This window comes from Anarhichas minor, unplaced genomic scaffold, assembly GCF_050575085.1.
Source record: "Anarhichas minor isolate MPS153535 unplaced genomic scaffold, ASM5057508v1 ptg000010l, whole genome shotgun sequence".
In the NCBI taxonomy this organism is placed as follows: Eukaryota; Metazoa; Chordata; class Actinopteri; order Perciformes; family Anarhichadidae; genus Anarhichas; species Anarhichas minor.
This window is the reverse complement of record NW_027466456.1, coordinates 17,899,751-17,911,772: the sequence shown is the minus strand read 5'-3', so window position 1 is coordinate 17,911,772 and position 12,022 is coordinate 17,899,751. Positions and strand designations below refer to the sequence as shown.

General features: G+C 42.8%; 1 protein-coding gene across 1 annotated transcript in view; it reads right to left on the bottom strand.

Annotated features, from left to right (window-relative positions):
- The window catches only part of brinp3a.1 (bone morphogenetic protein/retinoic acid inducible neural-specific 3a, tandem duplicate 1), a 44,144-nt gene extending 34,300 nt beyond the window's left edge, over nt 1-9,844 (bottom strand). Inside the window, exons 1-2 of the mRNA XM_076088691.1 lie at nt 9,330-9,844; nt 8,702-9,009 (exon numbers count right to left, since the gene is read on the bottom strand). Coding sequence (XP_075944806.1) covers nt 8,702-8,955 — 254 coding nt within the window. The 5' untranslated portion in view covers nt 8,956-9,009; nt 9,330-9,844. The remainder of the gene's footprint in view (nt 1-8,701; nt 9,010-9,329) is intronic.
- Nucleotides 9,845-12,022: the final 2,178 nt, after the last annotated feature.

Sequence of the window (12,022 nt, the reverse complement as noted above, 5' to 3'; positions counted from 1 at the left end):
GTTGATGTAGACTCAATGTTATTTCAAGGACCTCCCCAAAGAGAATTGTGCAAAATGAGGGAAAAGTCCTTCATGCTTCATTTAGGAAAATACAGCAAATTATATTTATTTTGGAAGACCTTGCAAGCAAACCTTTTTTCTTTTCTTGCTTTAATCAGATGTGACATTGATCTTTCTAAATATGCATGTGCCATTAGCAACGTATCAATTATTTTAGAAATTAAGAATAACATCAAAATAAATTCCTGCATTTGCCTGAAAGTCACCTTCATAGTGGAATACATGAACCTTGTTAATTGAGCTTCTGATGATAAAGAGGAGAGCTGGAGACCCAAATGAAAATGGAAGTAAGATGGGGGGGGGGGGGGGGGGGAGAAAAGATGGAGAGACTTGTGTCTTTTAGTAATCCACCCACGGAGGAGACCAACAGGGAACGAAAGCGAGATCAAGACGAGGGAAGAGAGTGTAATGATGTACTTAATAGCTGCTGTTTGTGAACGCTTCACAAAATTGCCACCAACAGTTTTTCCAACAACATCAAACAAACATCAGACCATTCATTTGAGAAAACCCTATTAAACCAGCCGAGAGGTCCTCTAAACAAGACAGCAAACTGTTTCATGCTCATTTTGTTTTTTCCTGCCTTTGATGCTTCTTAGTGTTACCCAACTACGCATTTCAAATAATCTTTAACTCCCTAAGACTGCATGTGACCATCGCCACGGACATTATAAAACGCCACTAGAGGATCAGGATGAAACTCCCCTGGTTGCTGAGTGCTGCTATAATGATTTTCTTTAGCTTTGGACAGAGTTATTTGTCGTTAAGCCCTGCTTCCAATCTTTATGTTAAGTCGATTGATTGTTTGAATTAAAAAACTATTAAAAAAAAAGCCAAAGCTATATATTTCTCAGCAAGAAAGTAAATAAACATATTTCCCAAAAAGCCCAAGTATTTATTTAAAGGATAGGCTTGACTGTAGGAGATGGGGAGCATTAACAGGCGTTATCAGCGACTATCAGCTCATTAATAGATGTTGGTTACAGGGTTGATCACCAATATGAATACAAGAAGACGACGCCCACCTCCAGTGGTCGCAGTAATTGTGAGGCGAGTATAGGAGGAAGTCAGGTGACAAAGCGAGGAGATTGGGCAGATGGATGCGTCAAACAAACACAGGACTTTCTCCCAGGAGACCAACTTTCATGTCCTGTGCGAAACCATAACTCAACATGTTGATTTATCTATTTTTTTTATGTACGCAACTTAGGTAATGTAACAAATGTACGCCATTCATGCTTTACCATCATTGATCAGCTGCTTGGCTACCAGATGAGCAACAATCACATGTGCAGAGGGGTACACAGTGGGCTTATTAATAACCTCACACTTCTCACTAATTGCTCTGTTGATACGCTGCTCGCTGCTTCAGCCCTCTCCACCGCCTCAAGCTCCGTACACATTATGATGTTGGTATTGTTGACTTGTGGTGTGTGTTCGACTGAACTGATTACTGTTTTTTATTTCCAAACCAAAACCATTTTGAAATACTTGACATACAATGGTGGCTCTCTCTTCTTTTTCCTTTTGCATTTTAGCAGAGCTTTAACAATTGTGTTTTTCTTGAAAGAAAAGGAAAACAACTGAGTGCAATTTTACCATATTTTAGCATACAGAGGCAATTCAAACTCAAGCCGGTTTTGTGAAACCGTGAAATAGTGTGCAGCGCGAAAAAAAATGCAGCTAAAATGTTGTAGGAGGGTGAGTTTAGTTAAAAAGGCAATTGCTTTATTGATTTGTAGCTGCTATGAGTATCACAGCAGCTCTGATAACCGAAAGCAAGGGCAAGTCAGAGCGAGAGAAACAGAGAGAGAGAGCTTGATTTACAGGAGGGTTTGCTGACATGAGGACTGCTGATCCCTTTTGTACTGCTATTTGTCATAACACTGTTGACAAGAGACTACTCTTCACACCGAAAACAAGGAATGCCTGGAATCACATTGTGTACATAATGAGGCATGCTGTGCATACACACTCATCCTCACAAACAAACAGACCAGAGGCTAGAAGAGCCACCAGCTACGCTAAATCCTGCTGTTGCTTTCTGTCAATGACATGCCTGCATGGGCTTTTTAAAATGATAATCACTGTAGCTGCAAACAAAGTGTCACCACTTATGTGCATAAGCTCTATTTTTTCTATGACACACTTAGTTGTGTAACACTTTAACAGTTGATATGCTTTGACATGTTTTTTTTTTTTTTTTTTTAATCTGGTCTTATAAAGACAGTTATGATCCCATTTTGCAATGTTATCATTTCTTTGTTAAGCTGCATGCGCGTGACAATCACGGCACATGCTTGGACCACAATGTTGCTTTGCATAATATAATTGACATTTTAAATAGTTTGGATAGTACTTTTAACATTTGCTTTCTGATTCAAATGAAATATCATAACCCACACGAAGTGATGATCAAAAGCATGGAGATGGTGTTTGGAGCTTGAGGGTTTATAAGACTTTGTTGCGAAGGCGTCATGAAATGTCTCTAGATGTCTTTAAATCTTTGTGAAACACAATAAACTGTGCTATGAAGAGTCTTTATTTAAGGCCAAATTCTACTTTTTTGATGTACAAAATCTTGCTGAACGATAAGTAGTTCTTCAGGGGACAAAACAACCTACCCGACACCAATGATGATAGCTCACGCCATCTGTATAAAAATAAAGCCAAACTCTTTTTCATAGAAGCTGCTTCCGCGGACCTCTGGCCCTGATAACTCCCCCATCACACACTTGTCAGAAGCCATAAGCTCCGTGCTTGGTGAAGTCCTCGTCACTGCCATCGCTGCTGGTGAATAGGAGGCTGCTCTGCTTCTGTCCTGGAGACACATTCAACCTCTGAGTGGAGGACGATGGACTTGTCTCCACCACAGCTCTGTCATTGAACAAGGCATTCATGCATGAGAGAAAACTGCAGTTCGATGAAAAACTGGCTCTCGGGATGCACTTCTGCTCTCTCTGGGTCTGTTTTGCCGTGTGTTTGCAATCAATCTTCACCCTAATAATTTCCAGACACTAATATATTGATTCTAAACTAACAAAACCATCGCACTGAGGATCAACTACCTTCTACCTTCAACAGCATTCCACATTGTGCACAACAAGGTCAGATTGGATTTGGATACCCGTGCCAGGAAAGTGGCGCGGCAGAGGGAAAGTGCTGGAATGTGATGTGCATTTTAAAAAACACGGCGCCAACAATAAATGAAGTGTGAAATGAACCTGCATCGGCTAATTGTTTATGGTAATTATACCAAGGCAGAATAGTCAAAGAGTTTGATTTTATTTACCTTTTTGTACTTGCCCAGAAATCGAATTATCCCCAAATTGCTTGAAATAAGTGCAAAACAAGCAACTGAGTCGCCAGTTCACCTGTCAGGAAGAGTTACTGTAGCAGCCACAATGTTGCGTGCATTGCTGGGGACACATGCGCCACTTTCCCAGGAAGTTTCCACCGCATCAATTAGTTTCGCTGCTAGGTTCTCAGCTGTGTGTCTGCCTGGCATACTTTGTCAGGGCTTCCAAGCCCGGCTTGACATTAGCGAGTGTCCGGGCGAGAGAGAGAGAGCACGTGCGTGACAAGTATGAGGTTATCGGTAATGTTTTGCCGTGAACGTAGCAGTGCAGTGTCGGTAAACATTATTTGTCGGTGGATGAATGCTACAAGCCAAGTTCTGGTGTCTTGCTTGCCACCTGCGGATTAAAGTGAATGGTGTTAGCCCACGAAGTTAGCAAAATCTTGGGCTCAAATCCAGTAGTTTTGCTCTGTTTTGATATTCTTTTGTTACTGTTACTGTAACTGATCGTCAACATTCTTGTTGACGATTAACTATTAAACGGTTAATTACGAACATCCCTAGTGGAAACCAGAGTCCACAGTCCATGACCCGTTCTCTCGTGACACAAAAAATGAATGCAAACTTTCCAGCAAGTCCTCCAAAGTAAACAATGAACTTGGTTTATCAACTTATGAACTTTTGCCTTTCAAAAGGGATATATTGATCTGGCATCCCGACCTGTTTGTCACTACCTTACAAAACCATTACAAAGTGGCCGATGTGAAAGTTTGCTTTGTTTAGGCACAAACACTACTTGGTTAAGTTTAGGGAAATGTGAGAGTGATGGTTTAAAGAAGACAATGTTGACTTTTTGTCTTGCATGTAAAAGTCAAACCCAACTGTCCTCCCTGACCTTTTTGATATGAGGTTGTGATGTGCTATATCACACCTCGCATCCAAGAGCAACATTATCAAGGATGCTTTTGGTCTGTGCATTACCGCCACCAATTAGCATACCATCATTCTGCATGGAGAGATCTAAAAGTATACCCATGAAGTCACTCCCCTCTAGAAATTTTTCATGAAAACATTGATCTGTCCCTTTGATTTGACAACACATGGGATGCGCTGGTGAGCAGGCAGTGTCAGACTTCCTATACATTTGGTGACCGATTTCAGCATTTTATAATTTGTATTATTTTTATCCTTCTGAGAGAAAAACGCCATCGATTAGCCAGTGGACTACTAGTAACAGCAGGATGCCGCCGGGTATAGGATGGAGAGCTCGGCTTTGCTAATGCAGCCTCGGGTCTCGCTGCTTCAGCTGTTAGGGCTGGACCCACAGCGGGACCACGGTGGCGTGCGGCAGCCAACGTGATGCTGCAATTCGCTCACCCGGGAGTCGGGACTGGATCCCGGTATGGCCGACGGACTGCGGCACACCGCTCAACCCCCCTTGGACTGACAGGCTTCTAGTGACACATCACACACACACACACACACACACACTGTTCTCTCTTTCTCTCAAAAGCATTGACAATGGACCCGTCTGTGAAAAACACGAATATCCAAATCCCAATGTTGAAAACTAAATACATGCCCAAGGAACACATATCCGAAGAGTCAAATATTCGGATCCAGCCCTAATTGTGAGATCACACCTCTGCAGTCTATTCTCACAAATATGTTTGCATGTAATTGAAACACTAATCACTCCATAATTACAATAGACTACTGCGTACATCACACCACAACAATGTAATAGCCAGTGGGCGGACAGGAGAAAAGAGAGAAGAAAACATGGGAGATGAGGCGTGATATAAAAGTTATGGCCCATGAAGAAGAAGAAAAGAGGAGCTGACATTTTGACGAATATGTTGCCGTCTGTGGAAATTGCTCGACGACAGAACTCACGGAGCAAAAGCTTCTCGAGTTCCCAAGAACGATTTCACAACCCCACAAGCTCCTAAATTATGAAATGAAACATGCTTTTGTTCATTTTACATCCGCTTCCACCCCTGTAGGAGCTGCAACTGCAGAAACATATTTCTAATTTGAACTTGTGCTATCGCCGTGAACAAGAAGAGCATTCAATAAAGAAATGCTGTTAACTGATAAAGTTGTGTCTCTTTCAGATATACCCAGGTGTATATGGTGGACGAGGAAACATGCAACCAGCTGACTGCTCTCGGTATAAAATAAAAAAAGACACAAAGCTTTTAGGAGATTTTCCATCCTTGCCAGGAGAAGACAAAGAATGAAAGAATGAAATAAATAAATTGCTGAGGAAGTGATTTTATTCGTGCTTTTCCTGTCTTTCTTTGAAAAACCTCCATGATGACTGACACAACAGGTGCAATTCCAGCCAAAGTAATATTGCTAAGTGCCTCCTTTTCCTGTTCTTCACTGCTTTGGAATCTGCTGAATCCATTAATTAATTGCTTCATCTCTTTCTCTTTCATTCTTTGTGTCTTGGAGGACTTGCAGTTTGAAAATGACATCTTTTACAATGATTCACAGAACACCGCTGTGACAGCAAGCTGTAATTCTCTAAGCTTTTAAACCTGTCCTTTTTAAACGCAGTCCAGACAGAAGATGAAAGGTTGTTAGTGTAAAAAGCAAACACTTTAAAACTCCTACTCTGATTAATACTCCATTCAAATTTCCATTTTTTTTAAATTATGATTAGAAATGGCTACAAGCTGTTCCGGTGCAGTGACCAGCCAGCAGGGGGGGATAAAGCTCTGGTTCCTCTCACGTCACCTCCTCTGTACTAAAACTCCTCCAGTCCCCCCCCCCCCGCTTCATCCCCGACTCCCTCTCTTCTGCCCCCTGACGGGAAAGGCCAACTGAGCTCTGGAGAATATTTATGAGTGAGGGAGAGCAATTGGTTTGAGATCATTCGACAAGGGAGGGAGGGAGAGAAAGAAGAGGGGGGTGGTGAGACTGAGACAAAGCAAAAAGGAAAATAGAGATAGACGTGGCGATAAAGGCAGAGGTTGAATTTTTATGTTTTTATTAAAACTCCTTTTAACCTGGTGGTTAATTAAAATGAATTACTTATGCCACTGTCTCTATCTCAGTATGCGTATGTGCTTGCATACATATAGGATGACTCTTTCTACAGCTGCAAGGACCAGACATTTGCACAAGCATAGAGGAAAACAATTCAACCCAAGGATATTTTGGCTTCTCCTCAGTTCTACAAGGGACCAGTTTGGGTTTTGGACTCTGATTGCAACACGTAGCGGTGTCAGTTCAAGAGCCAATAATAAGACTTTTACAGTTCCATAAAGGGTCGTAACGTGTCTTGCAAGAAGCAGAAAAGTGTTGAGGATCAATACGAATGACCCAAAGTCTTTTTTTTTTTTTGACCCAGATTTCTCTGGCTTTCAGAATTCATGAGTCTGTTTTAGAACAAAAAAAACTGCGCAGCCCGTTGCATTGTGGAGGCAGTAGAAAGGCATCTCTTCAGTTCTCAACTGGCATCCTCAACTGCTCAGCGATGAATGACGGTGCTTCGGGTGCAAGATGTTTAAAGCCTGCAAAGACTTGTTATTCAAGGCAGGGAAAGCCAATGGCAACGCAGGAGCATTATTCCACTTTTCGACATGGTAATATTCTGCCCCTTCACTTGAGTTTCTGTTTGGTTTTTGCTCTAATTGGTCAGCTTGCTTTTCTTCAGAGGAAACCGAAAAGGCCACTGTAGCTTGAGGGGAAAGGAGGGTTTTAGACTCGTCAAGCTTTCATTTTTGGATATTTGCTGACAAGGGTCAATAGTAGGTAGTAGTCATACTCAAGGTTACAGAATGATTTAAAAAAGAAAAAGGTCTAGTGCTCGAGTTTTGGAAATGAAATTGGTCAAGCAATGTCCGTGTGAGTTTTAGTAATGTAAAACTGTGAATCGTGTGTATGCAAATATCTGTTAGATTCTCATGCCAAGGGTGTTGTAGGAAGACAAAAGGGGAGAGAGGGAGGTATAGAGACATCCTGAGAGACAGCAAGAAGAGGCCAGCAGAGAGGCAGCGAGGGAGGAAGTGATGGATGTGAGGAAGCCAACAGCGCTACAGTCTCTATCTTTGCCTGGCATTGTCACTCCTGTCAGCAGCTAAATGCCAGTGTCAGTCAAACCTCTGTTCGGCTGGCATCAGACCCTCCACTTCACGGCTGCGTATGCTCCGTCGGCATCGTTCTCATCAACGGGTATCACAACACTTACCTGGCACAACACACCGCCACAAATACAGACACTGCAAGTAATGCACGCCCAGTCACGGTTTAGCTCATTGTTGTTGTTGGCCGAAAACAGTGTAGGCTGCATCAACGTTTCAGAAAATTAGAAAACCAACATTGTTTCCGGCTAATTTACATTAAAAAAGCAATTTGAAAAGGTTTTACTAGATCAGAGAAATGTCTTACCCTCTAGAGAACCACGTCACTCTCAAGTCAAAAGAAGAAAGTATTCAAAATCCACTTATTAGGGCAATTTGTAAAATAAACATGTACACACACACACACATATCGTTTCTATCCTGCAGAGAAAACTCTGTGTGTATGCATGTATGGATGTGTGTTGGTATTTGTATGGCCAGTGAACTTTTGGTGGACTGTGAGATGCAAGACTTAGAACGACGTCTACTTTGAAACAGCGTACATGGCGTGTGTACTATTTCATAACATATATCTGATTGACAACAAAATGGGCAACTGCCTCATATCCTGTGAACTCATACAGCGGGGTTTGTTTGCATCTTGAAATACTGCCATGGAATCCTGTAATTTCGCTCTCTTGTCTCAAACTACGGAAGAAAAATGTTTTCCGTCGCAAGCTTTCAAACAATACCCTGCTGCTTTCCAGCGCACACCCACTATGCTTCACTCCACACACATCTGAAGCCATCCTGTCTACCCACTGTCACACATCAACTAGCTCAGTCAGATATCTGTTACGTCCCGCTGCTTTGCCCAAACCCCTCCTGCGGTATCTCCACTTTGAGTTTCCACTGATATGCAGCATTCTGAGGGTTTGTATCAAACTCAAACCATATGTCTCTGCAGCCCACAAAAAAAGAGGAAGCAGCCAGTCGCACCCAACGAAACGGTCACATGCAGAGCTTTCATTTGTATGCTAAACTCCACTAAGTAATCGCTTTATCCCACAGTTTTCCACCCACTGAATGTGCATCTTTTATAGTCCAAAAAAAAGTATGATGTAATATATTTCCTATGCTGTAACAAATGCCTATTTTCCTCCAGGCAAGGCCACAATAGAGCTTTAAGTAATTACACAACATCTCTGCATTTGGTTCATTTCACTATCGACCTTCCTCTCAGGCAACACAGCCGCTTACGATCTCTCACCTGTATATCTTGTACTTGGTGGTGAATCCTTGTTGGTAGCGCTCTGTGAAATCAACAAACTCCTGGGAGTGGTGAAAAGGACCCTTGTCCGAAAGGAGCCAGCCCAGTGGGCCTGTGGCGCCGCTGAAGCCAGCCCCGACAGGGTCCGCCGCCCTGGCCCCTACTGACACCCAGCTCTGGAGCAGGCTTAGTGTTAACCACTTCCATAGAAACATGAGGGCCGTCAGTCTAATGGAGATGCACGGGCCACTCATGCTGCTTCCCCCGGCCCCGGTGACTCCTCATTCTCCCTGCACTCTGGATGAGTCCTGCCGGGAGGAGAAAGGGGAGGAAGAGGGAGAGGAGTTGAAGCAGGGCAGACACAGAGAACAATAAGGTTGTAATTGTGGGTTTGGGCGTGAGTGGGATATAGATAAACTGAGAACGCTGCAATTCTCCAGTGTTACTGGGTCAAAAAAATATGACAAAGGGTCATTCGTTTTAGAGGTTAGAGTGTCTACATTGCTTTTAATGTAGATAATAAAGTAAATCATATATTAAAATGATTTGCTCGAAACGTAAATTGGTTGTTAGAAAAAGTGCAATGTGTCAAATGCTGTTATTGTTTTAATATGATGAATTTTTTTACCTTATTTTGTAAGCCCGTGACTGTTCAGAAGTAGTCCCCGCAAAATCCCCTGATAGGACCGTGAAGTTAGGTTCAGCGCAGGGACGCGGCGACATTGGCAAAGGACTTTCTTTTTGTTTTCTCGGGGATTATTGTCGCCATAAATGCAAACAGACGCACAATTATGTGCAGCGCAACTTGAGCGAAACAGAATATGACGTCCAACCTCCTCAGAGCGCGCTCGTGTCCTCTTTATCACAGTGGCATATTTCCGGCGGAGAGCTTCAAACGCTGCGCAATAGGTAGTGTAGGTCCAATCCAACGGAATGAGTCGCAGCGCACACGATGCGTCTAGAGCGCACAGTCTCAAGCATTCCAGGTAGAACCAATTATTTAAACACAACAGTAGATTTTGGAATCGGTGAATGTGCAGTGACCAATGACCACCCGCATGCGAGGAGCGACTCTAGTTGCTGCCCTCTAACTCATTTCTGCTCTTTTTTGGAAAATCTCGGGACGCGTGCAGGGCGCACGAAATGCCGCTGACATAGCTGCTGACGGTGCCTGGGCTCCCAGCGCACTGAACGTGTGAATGACATTCGCTGCGCTCTCTCCCTCTCTCTCTCTCTCTCTCTCGCCCTGTACCATTCCGCCCAATATAATTTATTCCAGCACCGAGCACACTCCCGGTTGGCTGAGACGTAAATGGAGGAAGTGAGAGTATGAGGTGTTCAGAGTAGGGGGCGGGGGGGGGGGGGGTTAGATGAGCCGATGGTCAGAGGATGCCGATGTGCTCGAGTCAGACGTCTCATTTTAGAAACCCGACAGAAGTTACCTGCTGTTGAGATTAATAATATACTTTAATATATATAATATATTAAAAGCAGGATGGAGAGAAAATGAGAATGCAAATCACAAATCAATTTTACCAATAGTGCCTTCACATTTACAATCATGGTTATTTAATTCACGAGAAAAAATGTGTTCAAATAAAAATTAAAATAAAATATTTAAAGATGAAACTTCAAAATGTATTTGTGAAAAGTTGAGTTTTTCAAAAAAATTGAGAAATGGTCCTTACAATGTAATTGAATCTTATAAATGAATATTCAAGTAATCTACTAGATGTAGAGTCTGCTAATTGTAAATTGTTAAAACAGATATTATCTTAGTGTAAATGAATCTTTAAAAGTTTTAATCATTTTAATAATGGCTTTAATGTTTGTGCTGTGCTGATGATGATCACGACGAGGAGAGGGTGTATCCAGCCCCCTGCAGTTATTCTCGTTATCTTATTTGCCCTCTCCCTCCTTCCTCCTTTCTTCCTGCAGAATAATCATCACTTTCACCATCAGCAAGCTTAATTAGATCTGCTCTATCCCTGCTCCTTTCGAGCGCCTGTGCGTCGGACACTGAGCGTGGATCAGAGAGGCAGAGAGCGGGCGAACGAAGGGAGGGATATGTGCTGCCTTTCAGCTTTTCTGCAGACGTTCAAAGGGAGGTTTTATACAGGGATTGGATTAGAGAAATGAACACCATTGAGTCGCGAGATTCACTGGCTCCCAAACTCAAAGAGAAACTGGAATCCCGTGGCATAGCGACTTTCAGATTCTGGAGTGGAAGAATGAGTTGATTTGGCACGGTTTCATCATCATGTCTTGGGATTGGGTGGCTTTTCTTCTGACCCTGCATGCCTTGAAGCCACGACGACTTGAGAAGGACAGCTAGGAACATTCTATAGCGTCGTTTGTTTGATGAGGCTTTTCAACTTTTGTTTTAAGCTGCATTGTAGCTGGCCATTTCAAGTTTGTCTGCAGGCAGAGGTTAAAGTTTCTTTTTTTTTTAAAGTTTTGAATAAAAGATGGAGAAAGTGTCACAGCTCATTACTTGCATGGATTCACAGTGCATTTTAGGCAGTTTTTAGAACACTGTTTCCAGGTTTCAGAGCCCTAAAACTCATATGAGCAGAGTGGAAACAACGCAATTTAGGTTTCAAATACATCATTTATCAATGTGTGTGTGTTTGTGTGTGCAAGGAGCTACGTTTACATGTGTATTATGATGTGCTCACAATAATCTGTGCTTGTTTATTTCCTGTAAAACAGAGACAGACAAGGCAAATAATTGATAGCCAATTGATGGAACATAGGGATGTCCATGAAGGCTAGATGTGAACCAACCAACATAGCACAAGATAAAAAACAAAGGGAATGCCACAGCAAAGTGCTCATTATGGTACCAGATAGATGCAGGAAGGATACAAGTCTCAGCTGCTGAGCAGTGAACAATAACAAGGAGTCATCCTTACGCTCTTTCAGGCCGCAGTATCACAAGGTTTTGATAACACTTCTATAAGCACAGGCGATGCCCTCTTCTGGACTTTATTTTCCTTCCAATCATGAGCAATGGTTCGCCCTATGAACATTTGCATAATTACCCAGCCAATCAGGATGTGCCTACCTGAATACATGCAAACACCAGTGCTTATAGAACTGGGGTTACAATATCTTAACCTTTGTCATAACTCACCCAGGCTCCGCCCTCTACTGGATTATATGGGTACAGTGGGTGATGCCCGATGAACGCATGCCCTGCTGCTTTATAACATCAACCTAACCACACTGATCCTGGCCGACTAATGGTTGGTCGCCGCAGACCACCTACTCCTTTATGACCTCGGCAACCTAGGAGATGTAGAGGGCCCCACCGTCCCA